At 57.5% G+C, this 16,662-nt stretch overlaps 1 protein-coding gene across 2 annotated transcripts in view; it reads right to left on the bottom strand.

The window, feature by feature from the left end:
• Window positions 1–665: 665 nt before the first annotated feature.
• Window positions 666–16,662, bottom strand: part of LMNA (lamin A/C) — a 19,976-nt gene continuing 3,979 nt past the window's right edge. Inside the window, exons 2-12 of one of the 2 annotated variants that reach the window (XM_007110376.4) lie at window positions 7,514–7,670; window positions 6,055–6,180; window positions 5,624–5,794; window positions 5,296–5,421; window positions 4,543–4,763; window positions 4,227–4,449; window positions 3,689–3,796; window positions 3,461–3,580; window positions 2,941–3,030; window positions 1,876–2,145; window positions 666–1,599 (exon numbers count right to left, since the gene is read on the bottom strand). In XM_007110376.4, the coding sequence (XP_007110438.1) occupies window positions 1,573–1,599; window positions 1,876–2,145; window positions 2,941–3,030; window positions 3,461–3,580; window positions 3,689–3,796; window positions 4,227–4,449; window positions 4,543–4,763; window positions 5,296–5,421; window positions 5,624–5,794; window positions 6,055–6,180; window positions 7,514–7,670 (1,639 nt within the window). In that variant the 3' untranslated portion in view covers window positions 666–1,572. Of the gene's footprint in view, window positions 1,600–1,875; window positions 2,146–2,940; window positions 3,031–3,460; window positions 3,581–3,688; window positions 3,797–4,226; window positions 4,450–4,542; window positions 4,794–5,085; window positions 5,093–5,295; window positions 5,422–5,623; window positions 5,795–6,054; window positions 6,181–7,513; window positions 7,671–16,662 lie in introns of those variants that run through there. The other variant, XM_055083006.1, reaches the window with a different exon arrangement.

A 16,662-nucleotide genomic window follows, 5' to 3' on the forward strand; every position in this document is an offset into this window, starting at 1 on the left:
CCCTCTCTGAGGCTCCTACTCCGCCTGACACGTCCCTTTGTCCACAGCAGTCCACGTTTTCTGGCTCCCAGTGGACTGTAAGGTCCCTGAGGACACTGAACACACTGTCTTGTCCATTTCCCTGTCCCTGAGCTGAGCATGGAATGTGGCGCTGAGGGACATTAACTGCTTGCTTGCGAAGTCAGTCCTGCCCCTTTCCTGCTGCTCTCACTGGCTTCTATTCCCTCCTCCCCACCTGTCCTTGCCCCAGGTCCTAAGATGTCACCACCCTCAGACTGGGTCCATATCATCATAAGTCTCGGTATTCACGCGGAGTTCAGGGTGCAGCACGAAGAAGGTGCTCGCTAAGTGCTGGCTGGTTGAAGAAAGTTTGGAAGGAAATGCTCTCCTTCAGGCTCTGCTTCTCTGAGGGACTTATGGAGAGAGAGCCCTGCACTGGGTGGGCAATGCTCAGGTCAGAGCCTCTCCCCATCAGTCACCGCTGGGTGCCCAGATGTGCATCTGAAGCTCTGAGGGCCTTGTCGCATCTCCCCTAGAGCAGGGGCAAGGCTGGGCGGCGTGAGGATGCGGTGACTGAGCGACATTTGTGTGTGTGTGTGTGTCTGTCTGTCTGCCCCTCAGAACACACAGTGACGCCCACCAACAAAGACAGACACCACAGCAGCCAGGGGTAGAAACAACTAGTGTATTGATTTGGGGAGGAGAGAAGGGGTGCAGATGGGAAATGGGAGGAAAGGGGCTCCTTAGTGTTTTGCCAAAATCCACTGCCACACACCCTCCACCCTTCCTCACCTTCCTCCTCTGTGGTGGGGCCCCAGCAGGCTCTCCCCTTTTCTAGTCAGCCTCCCTCTCCCTCCTCCCCTACATCCACTTGACCTCGACCTCCAGTGACTGGGCAGAGCCCACCCCTGGCTCTGAAGCTGGGTGACGGCAGGCTCATTCTAACTTTTCTTCACTCTCCTTCTCCCTCCCACCTCATTCCCATCTCTTGTCTAAATAACATACAGAAAAAGCAAGCGCAGCTGGTACCTGGGAGAATCAAGTCATCCCGGGGCTGGGGGCAGGGGGGAACTGGGGGCGGGGCAGGCGGAGGAGCCGCAGCCAGGTGTAGTGGAACGATGGGGGATGGCCCAGGGGCCTGGCTCAGCCCTACTCCCTCGGAGGCTGGCGGAGAAGACTCCACACCTGCCTCTCAGGCACCATGTCACAGGGTCCCCGGGATGGGGGCAGCAGGCAGGGCAGAAAAGCAAAAACTAGGCTCTGTAAAAAGCATCCCTTTCCCTTGGCTCCCTCTTTGGTTTTAAGGCAGATATGGAGTTTCCCAGAAGCAGGGGAAAAAAGAGGGGGATTGAGATAGATGCACTTTTTGGGGGGGCTTATGTTTTTCCTTCAGTATAAAACCACTGTAGAAAATAACTTCTCTTAGAAAAAAACAAAAACATAGAAGAAAAAACAAAGGGGTATTTTTCTTTGGCTTCAAGCCCCTTCCCAGGAGGGGCAGGGCAGGGGTGGGCATGAGGTGAGGAGGAAGCAGGAAGCCTCCGCCCCCATCCCTGCCTGGCAGGTCTCAGATTACATGATGCTGCAGTTCTGGGGGCTCTAAGAGAGAAGAGAGAAGGGGAGAGGAGTGAGCAGTAGCACCTGGCCCGTACCCTCCCTCCCCTTACCCCCCGCCCCGCCCCTGCCCTCCAATCTGGGGCTCAGACAGGAGGGGCAGGACGCGGGAGCGACCATCTAGGATCTTGGGGCTTCGGGGAGGAGGCTCCCACTCCCCCGGGCTGCGGAAGAGAAGGCTCTCCCCCCACAGGGCCACCCTAATCCTCAGGGACCAGGGCCCCCTGCCTGTGGGGGTGTGGAGGCAGAGGGACAACTCACCTGGGTTCGGGGTCTGGAGTTGCCCAGGAGGTAGGAGCGGGTGACCAGGCTGTCCCCGAAGCTGCCACCCCCACTGCCCCCCACACTGCGGTAGCTGCGAGTGACTGTGACACTGGACGCGGAGGAGCCAGAGGAGATGGATCCGCCCACCTGGGCTCCCGAGCTGCTGGCAGACGCCTTGTCTGCAGGCTGCCCGCACGTCCCGCACAGCACGGTGCGCGAGCGCAGGTTGTACTCGGCGGGGTCCCCCGAGCTGCTGCCGTGGGAGCCCTGAGGAGGGAGACAAGGCTCAGGCCGGACGGCGAGTCTGAGACTGACTGCTCAGGCCCAACACCCAGGCTCCGCGCTCCTGCAGGCTCCCAGTTGCCAGGCGGGAAGGTGGGGTTCTGCGCTCAAGTAACCTAACCAAACCTAACGGCGGGTGGGCGATAGGGTTTAGGCGGCCGGGGCTGGGAAGGGAGCACACGAAAGGGCGCAGGGTCAGGAAGACTTGGGGACAGAAGACAGGGAATGGGAGTTGTGGCTTTGACTCTGTCCTAGCTATTCTGAGCTTAAGAAGGCAAGGAGAGAGAGTGTGCAAGCTTGTAGAGCAGCGGGCATGCAAAATTAATTGGGAAGTGGGGTGGGTGAGAGAGACCGTTCTCCCAGGAAACACAGGGGAGATGAGAGGCCATGCAGGTGACAGGAATGGGGAGGAGACAAGAAAGGAGATGCATGCAGCAGAAATTGGGGGAGAGAGGCAGGGCTGGGTGCCCCACATCTGTCCTCCCATCCCTGTCCCAGGAGACAAATCCAGACCCTTGTCCACTGCTCCCATGGGAAGACTGACTCCATGGCATCAGAAAGTTCCACTCCCTTCCTTACCAGAGTAGGGAACCCAGACACCTGGGTTCCCTGTTCAAGGTACAGGGAGGAGAGAGAAGAAAAGCCAGGGCAGCAAGTGAAGTTCCAAAACATTCTTTAATGAAAAGATTTTTGGGGCACGGGGAGGCCAGGGAGAGGCTGTCCCCAGGCCTGACTGGGTGCCCCAGCGTGGGCTTGGCCTCAGCGGCGGCTGCCACTCACGTGGTGGTGATGGAGCAGGTCATCTCCATCCTCATCCTCGTCATCCTCAACCATAGTCACTGAGCGCACCAGCTTGCGCATGGCCACCTCCTGCCGGGGATACGAGAGCCCCAGGGGTTAGGGGCTCAGGGCCAGGGGAGGGGTGTGTAGCATACCCAACCCAGTGACCACCTAAGAACCTTCGAGTGGTCTGCCCTTTGTCCAGCCTGCTGTTTACTCTGTCCTCTGTGGTACTGGAGCTACGGAACTTGTTTCTACCCCAGGGTGACACTGTCAAACTCTCTGGGTAGGAACATGGTCTGCCTTAACAATCCTCACAGTCTAACCTCCACCCCTCCTGCTGCTGGGGGAGGCACCTTTGGGTCTGCACACTGGGTGGAGGGTTTGGGGCCTGGGACTGCACAGGAGAGCTGGGAGAAAGTGGCCCTGAATTGGCCCCTTTGGGTTGGGGGCAGCTGGCTCCTACTTTGGCCATCAGGGGAGCTTTGTCCAGTAAGAGGCCAGTCTGCAGCATACTCACTTCCCCAGTGGAGTTGATGAGAGCCGTGCGCAGGCTGTTTCCACAGCCCCAGGTGTTCTGTGCCTTCCATACCAAGTCGGTAGGGGGGCTATGGGTGGCCCCAGCTCCTGCAGCCCAGATCTGGGGGAGGGAGAATTAGAGAAGGGTGCTCACTCCAGCACTCCCATCCTCAGGCCAACCCATGCCCACCCGAGGCCACCCCAGAGTCCCAAACACCCTGCCACTCACCGTCACCACCTGACCAGCCTTCAGAGTGAACTTTGGCGGGAAGCGGTAGGTCAGGAGAGGATCATCTCCATTCTGGCGCTTGATCTGCCAGTTGCCCATGGACTGGTCCTGCCAGGGAGAGAAAGGGAAGGTTGGGGGAGGCTCGTTCAGGCTCTTGGGTTTATCTCACACTATTCCGCCCCTCGCTGCCTTCCCCCTCAAGGATAAATAATAGCTACATCTATGGGCTCTTATGCTGTGCCAAACACACTCAGTACTTTCATCTTCCCAAGAATTCAAAGGGTTAGGGACTATTATTATGCCCATTTTGCAGATGAGGAAACCGATGCTCTGAGAGGTTAAATAAATTGTGGAAGGTCTCACCGCCACCGATGAGTCCCGGAGCCAGGACTGGAACCAGAGTGTGGAGGAGATACCCACACTGCCCTGGTCTGCCTCTGATGGGAGGAACAGCCCTCCCCGCAAACTCCATCCCTTCACTTTCCAGGTTTTCTCCCTAACCCAGATGCACTCTCTTAGACTCAACCTGGGGGACTACCTCATTGGACTTGTTGCGCAGGCGTACGAACTTGCCCTCCTCATCCACCTCCTCCACGGCCACACGCCCGCTGGTGCGAGCGTGCTGGGAGAAGCTGCTGCGGCTCTCCGTGGACTCCAGCTTGCGCTTTTTGGTGATGCTGCCCCCACTCTGTGTCTGGGACGAGTGGGAGGAGGCCCGGCCGCGGCTGCGCTGTGAGGTGGGGCTGGGGGACAGGCGTAGCCTGCGGAGGGGGAGACAGGGTGGGGGCCCTAGTCAAGGCCGGTGGCAGGCCAGAGGCGGCCGCTAGCACCTCCCAGTCTCCCGCACAGCCCACCTCTCCTCCTCGCCCTCCAGGAGCTTGCGGTAGGCGTGGATCTCCATGTCCAGGGCCAGCTTGATGTCCAGCAGCTCCTGGTACTCGTCCAGCTGCTGTTGCATCCTTGCCCGCATTTCCGCCATCTCCCGCTCCTTGTCCGCCAGCAGCCGCCGGCTGGTGTCCCGCTCACGGGCCAGCGAGTCCTCCAGGTCCCGCAGCTTTGCTTCCTTGGCCGCCAGCTGGGTGACGGGGGGCAGGGGTCTGATGAGCTCCCAAGGGTCCCAAGTATGGAGACGTTAAGGGGCAGGGGACACCCAGCTATCCTCCCCAGGATCTCCTTTTATGGCTCTAATGTGGCCTCGGCTGGCTGGTGACGACTGGGGAGTCCTTCTCAATATCCAACTGAAATCTCTTAATCTGAGGCTAGAACCTATTTCCTCTGCCACAAGTGGCACAGCCAGCTAGAAGAATATTGATGCTTTTAAAACCTCACACTGGGTCTCGTGGCAGATCTATGAGTTAGGGAGGATAAGAATGATCTCCATATTCAAATGGGAAAACCAAGGCTCTGAGAAGCGAAGGTCTTACAGGCGAGATAAGAGGTAGTCCTGGAACAGCAAACAGGTCATCTGACTCCAAATCCTAGGCTTCTTACTCAGCCTGTGGTCCTGGGGGCATGTTCTGTCCACTACCCTCCCCTCCTCAGGACTTCCACGCGACATCCTGCCCAGACCATTGGCTGATGGGGGAGGGGCGGGGTGGGGGCATCACCTGCTTCTGGAGCTGGCTGAGCTGGGCGGAGAGGCTGTCGATGCGGACGCGGGACTGCTGCAGCTCCTCGTGCGCGGCCCCCACCAGGTTGCTGTTCCTCTCGGCTGACTGCCTGGCATTATCCAGCTGGAGGGGCGGACACAGGGTTAGGGCTGCAGTGACCAAAGGCGGGAGGGACCTGAGAAGGGCATCCCTGCTGCAGCCTCAGGTCCCGGGTACCCTGAGCTCCTGCTACCGTCCTCCTGATCTCCCACAGGACATCTCAGGGTGGGCGGGTGGAGGGCTGCTGGGGGCAGAGGCAGCAAGGGAGCCACGGGAGAATGAGCACCTTGGCAGAATAGGTCTTCTCCAGTTCCTTCTTGTACTGTTCCACCTGGTCCTCGTGCTGGGCCCGCAGCTCCTGCAGGGCATCCGCCAGCCGGCTCTCAAACTCACGCTGCTTCCCATTATCAATCTCCACCAGGCGCGTCTCATGGCGGCGCTTGGTCTCACGAAGCTCCTGGAAGGGTTGGACCCAGAAACCAAAATCAGAACTAGTCCTTCAAGGATGAAACCCAAGTTCCCGGCCCAGTCCTAACCCTGAATGGAGTCACTGTGAAGCCCCACTTTAACCTGGGGGCTGGCCACCCCACAACTCCCCATCCACTAGTACAAAGGAGTCAGGCAGGGAGCTCTGCACACAGCTGATCCCCCAGCTCCAGCTCTGACATCTGTCACCACCCAGCCCTGGTCCTCCGGTCTGCAGGACACAGTTCCCACCTCGCTGTAGATGTTCTTCTGGAAGTCCAGCTCTTCCTTCAGCGTCTGCAGCCTGTTCTCAGCATCTACCCGCCGCAGCATCTCATCCTGAAGTTGCTTCTTGGCCTCACCCAGGGCTGCCTCGAGCTGAGAGGAAGCGGGCAGAGGTCAGGGAGAAGGATCATAGGACATCAGAGCTGGAAGGAAGCTGAGAAGTGGGCTGCGTCCAGCACATCCCTTTATATGTGCAGAAACAGGTCTAGGGGAGTGAGAGCCTTGGATACCCACAGAGGTAATAATATATTTATTCCCTCACAGTAATGACTCTGGGTAGGTACTGTGCTAAGAAAAAAAAGACAGTGCCTCCTTTCTCTGGCACAACATAGAAATTGCTATAAAGGAAGTATGTCCAGAGTACAGAAGGAATATGAGGGAAGGAACCAAAGTGTGCCTGGGGTGGTAGAGGGGGCTTCCAGGAAGGCCTCCAAGAGGCTGAGATCTGAAGGACAGGTGAGTGGGGCAGACAGGAGCCAAGTGCAAAGGCACAGAGGGATGCAGGCACACATGTGCACTTCAGGATCTCCAGAAGGCTCAGTACTGCTGAAGCCTGAAGGACAGGGCTCAGCGGGTAGAGTGACAGCACAGGTGGCCAGACTGGAAGGCAGGGGCTTGATCATGGAGAGACGCGCCCTTATCTGCCACGAAACGATCCTCTGAAGCTCGAGCAGGGGAGCACCTGTCTTAGATCTTCATCTTAGAAAGCACAAGCTGGGCAGTGCAGCTGGGAAGGGTTGGGGGCAGGACCTGGGAGGAGAATGGCCCAGCCTTGGTTTTCTTGTCAACCTGCTGGCTTCTCCTGGTCTCTCCACGGTGTACCGTGGCGGCAGGGCCTAGGAGGGAAGAGAGCCCAGGACAGAAGCTTGGTAACTGTCTCTAGTCCTGGCCCTGCTCTGAGCAGATGTGGCTGTGAGATTGGGAACAAGCCAGCTTCTTTGATTCTGTTCCTTAGCTTGTAACATGAGAGATTAGAGGCTAGAATCGATAGCAAAGTGTTTTGAAAGTAAAGACCATCGTATACATGCTGAGCACTGAGAACATGCATCCATATGTGATCGACCATCAGCTCCCGATCAGGGCTCTGTGGACAGTCTACATCCTCTCCTGCCTCCCAGAGAGGTCATGGCTCTCTATAGCAGGGCCAAACCGGGAGGGATCCAGGGCCAGGCACAATTCATTGCAAAGTTAAATGGAAATGGCTTGTGGATTCTTTTAAATTCACCGTGCTAGACACCATGGGCAGCAAAGGAGGATGCAATATGGTCTGGATGGGTGCAACGATGGTAGGACATAGGAATGGCTCTGATGCCATGTGACAGGTCAGACCGGGCACCTCCTGAGGGGGCCTGGGGTGGAAGAGTGAGTGTGCATTTGGCAGGGGAGGGGGGGACAGGTGTCAGGTGGCATCACGGGCGGGCCTCACCTTGGCCACTTGCCCCCGCAGGTCATGCAGCTCGCCCTCCAGCGTGCGTTTCTCACTGAGAGCAGTGCTCAGTGCGGCCTCCTTGGAGTTGAGCAGAGCCTCCAGGTCCTTGAGCCGGGCCTGGGCAGCCATCAAGTCTCCCTCCTTCTTGGTATTGCTAAAGAAGCCAGGGAAGAGTGGGTTTAAGAGGAGTCTGTGTTCTTAGAGAGAGCCAGGTTCCCCAGGGAGAGAGAGAAGTCAGGTTCTGGGAGGTCAGCTGTGGGGCCTGGCTCTGCTATCCCTCAAACTGCCAGGGGAGGGCATCCTTGGCTTTGGTTTGTTTGCATCTGCCTGCCTCTGGGGCTGGACTCCCACTTCCCGCAAGGTCCCCAAAACCCCCTTCCTGCTTCTCCACCCTTCCCATGACTCAGTGCTCAGGAACGTGCCTGGAGCCAAGGGCAAAGCTCGATCCCGTGAGATGAATGCTTTTCCCTCTCTCCCCTCCCATTCCTTCCCAAAGAGACAGAGCCACCTTTGTCTCCTGCCCCTTCCCACAGAGGGCCTTAACCTTCCCCCCCCGACTCCACCCACCTTCCATTCAGACAAGCCTCCTTCCCTGCGGGTACCCAGACAGCCAGGCTCCTAGGCCTTGGGTCTGTGTGTCCCTAACACTTATCAGTTTGAGACCTAAAGGTGTCTGTCACCTCCCCTAGTCCCTTTTACACACGGGGGACTGCTGGGAGGGAAAGTCTGGTTAAGGCTCAGGGAGACCTGGGATGAGGACAACCAGGCATGGTACTGACACTTCCCTTTCTCATACCCAGTCTGGGTCCCCTGATCTGGACAGAGAACAGGGATTCCAGCCTCCCTCCCTCTGGGCCTCATCAGAGCATCGACCACAGGCCTCAGCATCTGGCTCCAGATGTGACCCCCAGGTCTCCAGGTCCATCTGGGTTCCAGCCTTGAACCTCCCCACTCCTCAAACTGGGTAAAGCTTTAGCTAGAACCAACCAAACAGGGGTTGCCTCTGCCACCTCCCTCCCCTTTCTGGGCCGCTGATGATTTTTGCTGGAGAGTGACCTAGAGAAATAGAGGGATCCTATTTTCTTAAAGACCTCTGGGGAACCCAAGAACTTTTCAGTTGTAATGATCCCTTCAGCAATGCGTGGTGAGAGAAACCACTAGACCCAGGGAGTGGAAGGAAAGAGCCAAGGGGCCTGGTCCCAGCTGCCATCTGTAACTCATCAGACTTCAAGCATGAACCCACCATGGCAGATGGAAAAAAGGAAAACCAAACGTGGGCAGGGGGAAAAATTTCTATCCTGGAAAGGAGAAAAGTGGCCCTGCCAACATTTTTCTCCTGCCACCAAAGCCCTCAGCTCCAGGAGACCCAACAATTCACTGTGAAGCAGGATGGAGAAGGCTAGACTGGAGGCAGCTCTGGAGGGAGGGCCCGAGACTGAGACGGTGTTCTCCTGCCACCAGCTTAGATTTCAAACAGGAGCCACCTCCCCTCCAACTGGGCTCCACTGGGAGGGGGACAGAGCAACGCCCAGACAGGCAAGGGAAGGACCCGAAGACCTGGGGGGAGCACCCCCAGCCTGTACGCTTGCTCTGTCCAGGCCTCTGGCCACATCTCAGAACAAGCTGTTTAATGCAACAGTGTCTGTCTCCTGTGAAAAGAGGCCCTTCCAGATCTGGAGGATGTCTCCCCTCCTCCGTCTCAGCCAGAAAAGCTAAAAATAAAGTCAAAACCCAGCTCAGGTTTTGGCTGCCATCCGGCCCAGCCCCTGGCTGGGAGCATAGCCCCAACTTTCCATGACTTCAGAACTTTTCCGAAGCTGAGGCAGCTGCAGTGGGAGGAGGGAAAAAGAAGAAAAACCGCTGGTAAAGCGAAGCAACACAGCAGACATAGATTCCGAGGCCCTTGGGCTGACTCCAAGGTTGGCAGGGACTTCCCAGCCAAGAGGCCTCTCTACCCTGCAGGCTAACGGCTGCAGCTGGCCATCCTGGGAGGTTCTCAGAATTTAGAGAACTAGAAGGAGCTGAGCATACGTTCAGCTTAACCCTCTCCTTGTACAGATGAGTAAACTGAGGCACAGAGGAGGAAGGTGAGTGACCCAGTGTCAAGCACAGCAAGCAGCTATGGGGACCGGCGGCGGGGGGGGGGGGGCAGTCACAGTGAATTCTGGCTGCTGATCAGGACTCCTCCCCCTCCCCACCCTCCTCCCCCTCCCCCTCCTCCTCCTCCTAAGCCACAGGTCTAGAGAGAGCAGAGAAGCCAGCAGGGGAAAGAGGGCTCCCAGATCCAGCCAGCCTGAGCTGGGAGAAGCAGGAAGGAGCGCCATGATGCTTTTGGAAGGCATCTCAAGGGTGTCTCTTCCTTAGTCCCGCCTCCCTGGCCTCCTCAGACACCAGAAGAGGAACTTCAGAAGTTCTCCCTGGAAATACCTTTCCTGTGGCAGTGCAACGCAGCACTGACAGAGGAAAACAACGGAGCTGCACGGTCCCTGTCCTCGGGGGCTCACACAGCCTGACAACTGCAGGATTTTGTCCTTCAGTATAACCTCTTCAGTTCCTACTGCTCCCAAAGGTGGGGTGGTAGTAATACTAATATTAATACTACTACTCAGACTAATACTAATAATCATATAATGACAGCAAACACACCTAATTGCGTACAAGACACTGCTCTAAATGTAATATTAACTCACTTAATCTCCACAGCTTCCCTACTGAGATAGGTGCTAATACTACGTGAGCCAGGAAACAGGTACAGAGAGCTACGTCCAGGGTCCCTCCAGGGTCCTACAGCAAGTCGGGAGCAGAGCTGGAAATCACTGATGTACTGCTCCACCTCCCGTGCTATAATGGCCTCCAGAGAAATTAAGGGGGCGATCTTCCTTCCCCTCCTGGCGGCTTTGATTAGAGCTTAAAAGACATGCGATGAAAGGACTAAGACACACCCTGCAGATGAGGGAAACCCCAAGCAAAGAGAGGGAAGCAAGGAAGAGACTTTGTGGTTTTCTCAGCCGTGTTTGGGGAGCTCCCCTCTGTGGGGAAGCAGCTGCTATCACCCATGGGCTCATGACTCAGACCTCAGGAGCTCTGTGGCCAGGGAGCTACAAGCACTCCCCAAGAGACGGCTGGGGGTGGCAGTGTGGAACCCAGTGCCTCTCCAACCTCCTCCCCAGTCTTGCCTGACCACCAGCTCCAAATGCCATTTCTTCCCTAGTTGGGGTCTTCAGCCCTAGCAGGGACCCCAAGCAGACACTGGCCAGGCGTTCAGCCCCAGAGTGGTGCTGCTGCCCGTGCCTGAGTCCACTGGGGGTTGGCGGTGGGAAAGCCAGGCACATGCTGACTGCTGCCCCACAGCTACGGCAGGGAGGACTGGGCTGGCAGGGAGGACAGGGTGGGGCAGGCAAGGGGAGCTGGAAGGGTGGGAACCAGGGACTCCACAGGTGACTCATCCTCAAGCACACAATACCCTGGCAGGGGTCGGGAAATCCTCTGGTGCTCACAGGGGAGACCCTGGCTTTACCCACGTCCTGCCCCAGGCCCCGTGCCATGCCAGTGGGTTGCCGGCTTCTCCCTCCCATCCGCCAGGCTCCTCCCACACAGGAGTGGCTCCATCCCAGCGGGCCCATGAGGCAAGAAGGGCTGGGCATCCTGTTTCTAACTCTTCCCACGTCTGGCATATCTGATCGCTGAAGGAGGGACGAGTGGGGTGGGGGAGGGCAGGGGAGCAGAGAGGAAAAGAATAAGGTAGAAATGAGACCTGGGAGCTGGCGCGTGTGGCCCCAGGCTGGGGCTCTGTTACTCTGAGGCTGGCTGGTGGGATAGGGAAGCCAGGCTCCAGGGCCACTGCAGGCCAGGACTCTGGGGGTTGCCTAGGGGGGCGGGGGCGGGGGGAGAAAGGCACGCAGCACAGCAAAGGGGCTGAGGTGGGCACTGGGCCAGGCGCTGACCCGCCCGCTGAGTCACCCTCCTCAGCCCAGCTCGGATGCCAGATATGGAGGCCAGGGCCAGCCGCAGGCCTGTTTGGGCCCGCTTGCCGGGAGCAACTTGCTAGGCCCCGAGGGAGAGGCCCCCATTTCCTCCGCTGAGCTGAGGAAGAGACAAGGGGAGCAGCGACAACGGGCTGGGGCTAAAAATTAGAAGTGGGAGGGGCAGATGGCCAAGGGGGCGGTGGGGGAGCCGGACCAGCCCAGCCGGGGCTCCCTCAGACCCGCCCCTGTCCCCTCACTGGCCACGCCCCAGCCTCACCGGCCCTCCGAGTTCCCCATCGCCGAGGGTCGACGGGAGGAGGGGGAGGGGAGGCAGGCGCACGAAGGGCCCTGAGCCCCAGAGCGTCTCCTGCCTCACAGGAAAGGGAGCCCCCCTGTGGCTGAGCAGGGCAGAGCAGGGCTGGGGGCAGAGCAGTGAGTCCCAGCCCTCCTGGCTTGGCGAGAGTTCTCCCTTCTCCTCCCAGGGGTCTAGACCTCTGCCCAGGCTGACTCCCTGCCAGGTGATGGGGCGTCTCCAACGGGCCACCCCAAGCCGGCCGCACGTTCCTCCGTTTGTTCCAGCAACTCCCCCCACTGAAATGTATCCTTCCCTCCCTCCACCTATCCAAATCCACGCCCCCACCTCCATTTGAGCCCCGCCTCAGCCCTGCGCCTCCAGATCCAGTCCCAGCCCTCTCTCCTATTCCAAGTGCGTTCAGCTGTTGTTTTATCTGCTGGTTTATTCTCTTTCCAGTAATAAGGGTGTCTCGGGGCTTTTTCTGTATGTCCCCAAATGCCCTGAGACTAGGAGGAGCTCAAGGCTTCTAGGGGGACCTCCTCCTGGACCAACTCCTGCCCTTCCACAGATGGGGAAACCGAGGCCTGGAGAAGAGCAGCCTCAGACCCCAAAACCCTGCCCACCCGGTCACCTGAGGACACTCACAACAGATGGAGACAGACACAGAAAATGGCATGACACACACAGGGGGCGCAGAAAGTAGACAGAGACACCCAGGGAGAGAGCCTGGAAGACACTTCGACTTCTGCTCAATTGCTGGGAGCCACCGCAGTCTGAGAGTGATGATACAGAGACCTAGTGAAAAGAGCCTTCAAACATCAGCTACTTCCACAGCTGTGTGTGGAGCCATGAAGTTCGACGGTCCCCCACCCCCAAAAGTAACACTGCTTGGGTTCTTGGCTGGTCTGTGGGCCTGCCATCACTTTCAGGTATGGGCAGGACGTGGATAGGCTGGGACATCTGGTTCCCCACTCTGGCATTCAAGGCACCAGCCCTCTCTGGAAAGGAGACCTTGAAGAGAGGAACTGAGGGGGGCAGGTGTTCCAGGGACTTAGAAGTCCCTTGAGCCTCCCCCAAACGCCACCCTGTGAAGTTCTGAATGTCTTGCACCTGGAAAGCACATGGTAGAGGTCGACCCCCAGTATGTGGGTGCATGGGCCTCCCCACGCAGGCACATGCACCCACAGCAGGCACGGCTCTGCTTCCGCACGCCTCCCTTGGGCGTGACACCTGCCACATATGCTCGGGGTCTGAGGGTCCTCAGATCCCCTTCCAGAGCCACCAGGCTCCCAGCTGTCTTCGCCCCAGACAAAGCCAGGTCTAATTCCAAGCAGAGGGAGGGTTGGGATGGGGGAACTGGTGCTGAGAAGGGGGACAGGAGGCCTGTTACACGTTCAGACCCAACTCCAGCAGAGGCACTGGGACTGGCAGGGGGCCAGGCCTGAGTCACAGCTGCTGGGTGTATCAACGTGGCATTGTACAGAGGCAGGAGAGGCCTGCGGCCAGAGGCCAGGGCGCTGGGGTCCTGGACAACAGGCAGCGGGCTTCCTGACCAACCGCTCCCTCCAGGTCCCGTGCTAAACTCCACTTTCCTTCTTCCCGGCCTGTTTCTCCAGAAATTATTCCTGTGTTGTCATCAAAATGCAGGGCTGAGGCCTGGGGACAGACCAAAAGAAGTGGGGGTGTGGAGGGGAGACGGAAGGCCTGGGAAGAGGTAGGATGTCCTGGGGGTGGGAGGGAGGCCACTGGCCATAAGGTGGGACATTTAGGGGATCCCTACAAGAAGGTGACTCAGCAGTCCCTTCTTAGGACGTATTAACCCTCTGCCTGGTGGCTCATGGTTATTAACCCTGACAACAGCGGGAAGGGGGTGGGAGCCGCACCCCAAGATGGAGAGAGGAAGTGGGGGAGGGCCGAGGAGTTCTGGTACCACTGCATTCCAACTCTAGCCTGGGAAGATGCAATGCTCTCTCCCAGCCAGCAGAGGGTGGCAGCGTTGGAGCTTCGGGAGGAGGAAGGGGGTGCCTTGGCAATCCCAAACAGCCCCCTCTCAATTGCCCAGGTCTGGGACCCTTGAAATTAAGGGTCTCTAACTCCCCTGAGCCAGTCCCTAAAGGGACTCCTGTGTTCTGCTCCCCTCCATCTGTCGCTCATCTGATTCAGGCCCTCATCCCTCTTGCTGCCACTCAACAAGAACACCCATCACAGTTTTTAATAAAAGGCCATCCCTCTGCCTTTTCTTCTCTGACTGGACAAGTTCAGGGTCTCCCGTCCACTCTCTACTCTGCCCTCTACCATGACTCAGCTCCTCCGCCAGGCCTGGGATTCCAGCCAGAATTATTCCTGGTTTCGACAGGCAGGATTCAAGCTTCCTCTCCCACAAACGGGCAGGGGGAGCTCCTGCCCCCCCACCCTGCCCCGCCTCCTTCCCAAACTGTCCCCTTCCTTGAGAGATTGTTAAGGGCCAAGACTTCCTCACAGCCCAGCCTCAGGTTGCGGGTGCAGGAACGATAGAAGGGGGGCAGTTCAAGGTCACCCCTGCACCTTCCTCTGATTCCAGGCTCATGCTGTCTAATCCTGGCCAGCACTAAGGTTAACAGTCCTGCCTGCCCCAGAGCATCCCTTCTTCCCCAACACAGGTCCATGGGACTCTCCCTCTCCTGCATGATACAGCCTACGTGACAGGTCCTGAAGGGAGACACATTAAAAACGTAGTGTCCTTTCCTACTAGCAGTAAAAACAAAGCATAAGCCAAGGATATAATGCCATAATAGTTAACTGTTTCTCACAAACTTTCTCTGAGAAAGAGAGGAGGGTGTTAGGATTTTTAATTCCAAGCTTGTGGGAAATATTTCCATTGTCAATAGCTTTGGTTATTAATTATATTCGATTTTCATACTTAATAGCGTGGTATTTTAGAGGACTGTTTTCTCACTTTGTGTGTCATTGTACTACTCTGGAACTGGAGGGATCTCTGGAGACCTTCTGCCCTAACCCCTTTCTTTTATAGCTAGGGAAATCCAGAGATGGGGGGTGATTTGCTCAAGGTCACACAGCAATTTAGCGGCAGGGCCAAGCCTAGAACTAAGGACACCAAGGGCCAGGGCTGTTTCCGCTACCTCCTGCTACCTGTCATTTTGTTGGTGGACCACCTTGCCTCTTGTTAAGCAGTAGGAGATGCTGCAACCTTCCCCAAAGAACCTCTTTCCCGCTATCTCCAAGAATATTAGAGCTTGGCCTGTGTCATCTTCCGTATACAGGGTGGGGCTCAGGGAGGTGAGAATGGAATGAACTGCCCTGGGCCTCTGAGCCAGACCTGGTCTTGCCTGCTGCAGCTGCTAGAGGTGGTCAGGGGCTGGGGAGGAGGGAGGCAAGGGAGGGGGAGCAGAGGGCACAGTTGGTAGGTAAAGGCATCTCCTACCAGTTGTCCCCCCAGCTGTCCCTGCCTTCAGCCCTGACACTGAGCTACTGAATCACTGGGGGTGGGACTGGGAGTGGGGACAATGGGCACGTCCCATGCAAGAGTAAGTCTCAGATTCCTGGAAGCCAGGGGATGTGCTGGGCCGGGGGCATCAACCGTGGGAAGGCAATCCGGGGCCCTGGCAGGAATTACTGTCTTTCTTGTTTCTCCTGGGCTCCTTGAGTACTTACTGCTCAGCCCCCAGGGTTAGCTGTACCTTCTTCTTTCCCTTTGAATAAGAATGTGGACTTCAGGGTGGGGGTGGGGGAAGAGATGACACCAGGAGCTCCCTCAGGTGAGCACTGGGGCCCAGGTACCCTCGAAGGCCTCCATCCCTGTTATCCTTATGTATCTGCCAAAGGGCACAGCCTCCTGCAGATCCAGGTAGACAATTCCCATGACAAGTCCCAAGACAGTCTCAAGACAGGAATCACCAGCCTCCCTGAGCTCTGTCTCATGATCCATGGCCTGGCAGGGCCCTGGGTCTTCCCAGGTATGGGATGTGGCAAAGGCTATTGATCACGTGTTAACAGGCCCTGCAGGACAGCAGAACATTAAGACAACACTGGTCCCAGAGCGGAATCTCCAGACTGCAGGAGTGCGCCTCAGTCATCCCAACCCGCCTTCCAGATCCTCCAGCTTGTCCCCTAAGCTAGAGAAGTAAGGTTTAATGGTAACGAGCACATAACTAAGAATCAGAAGGCCTGTGCTCAAGTCCTGACCTGTCACTCCCTTGCTGTGTGACATGGCACAAGCCTCTATACCTCTCTGGCTTTTGCTTTTCTTATCCTGATGAGAGCTTGGATGAACCTGGGCCTGGCAGGTCCCCTGCCTGTCCCAACCAGGGCCGCAAAAGGCGGGCAATTCAGGAAGTCGTCGAGCACCCAGGCCTTGTCTGTGGGGGAAGAGACGCTTCTGCTTTGTGGGGCTGGGATCTCCCCACTTCTGACTCAGCCTTCCTCCACCAGTTCCGCATGGGAAGACACAGACCCCGGCACTGTCCCGCAGCCCAAGCCCATAACTCTAGACTCAACTCTAGAACTACTTGTGCATACTGCCTGTCAGGAGTCCCGGTTCCAGACCACCACCAAAACAACCTTAGGAAGGAGGTAGGAAAGGATCCCAGGATGCAGTGGGGAGCGGGGAGCAGAAGATGCAGACATTCAGGCCCCCATCCCTCCCTTTAAGACATCTTCTGTCTCCACCCTGTCTCTTGCTGTCTCTTGTAAAGCCACCAGGGCGGGAGTGGGGGGGCAGCATCTGAGTCATCCACCCAGCTGTCCTGCTTGGGGTGGGGCCTAGTTCCAAGCCTGGATCTCAGGCAGGCCTTCCCTAAAGCTTTTTTTTTTTTTTTTTTTTTTTTTTGCTGTACGCAGGCCTCTCACTGTTGTGGCCTCTCCCGTTGCGGAGCACAGGCTCCGGACGC

This window comes from Physeter macrocephalus, unplaced genomic scaffold, assembly GCF_002837175.3.
Source record: "Physeter macrocephalus isolate SW-GA unplaced genomic scaffold, ASM283717v5 random_452, whole genome shotgun sequence".
NCBI lineage: Eukaryota > Metazoa > Chordata > Mammalia > Artiodactyla > Physeteridae > Physeter > Physeter macrocephalus.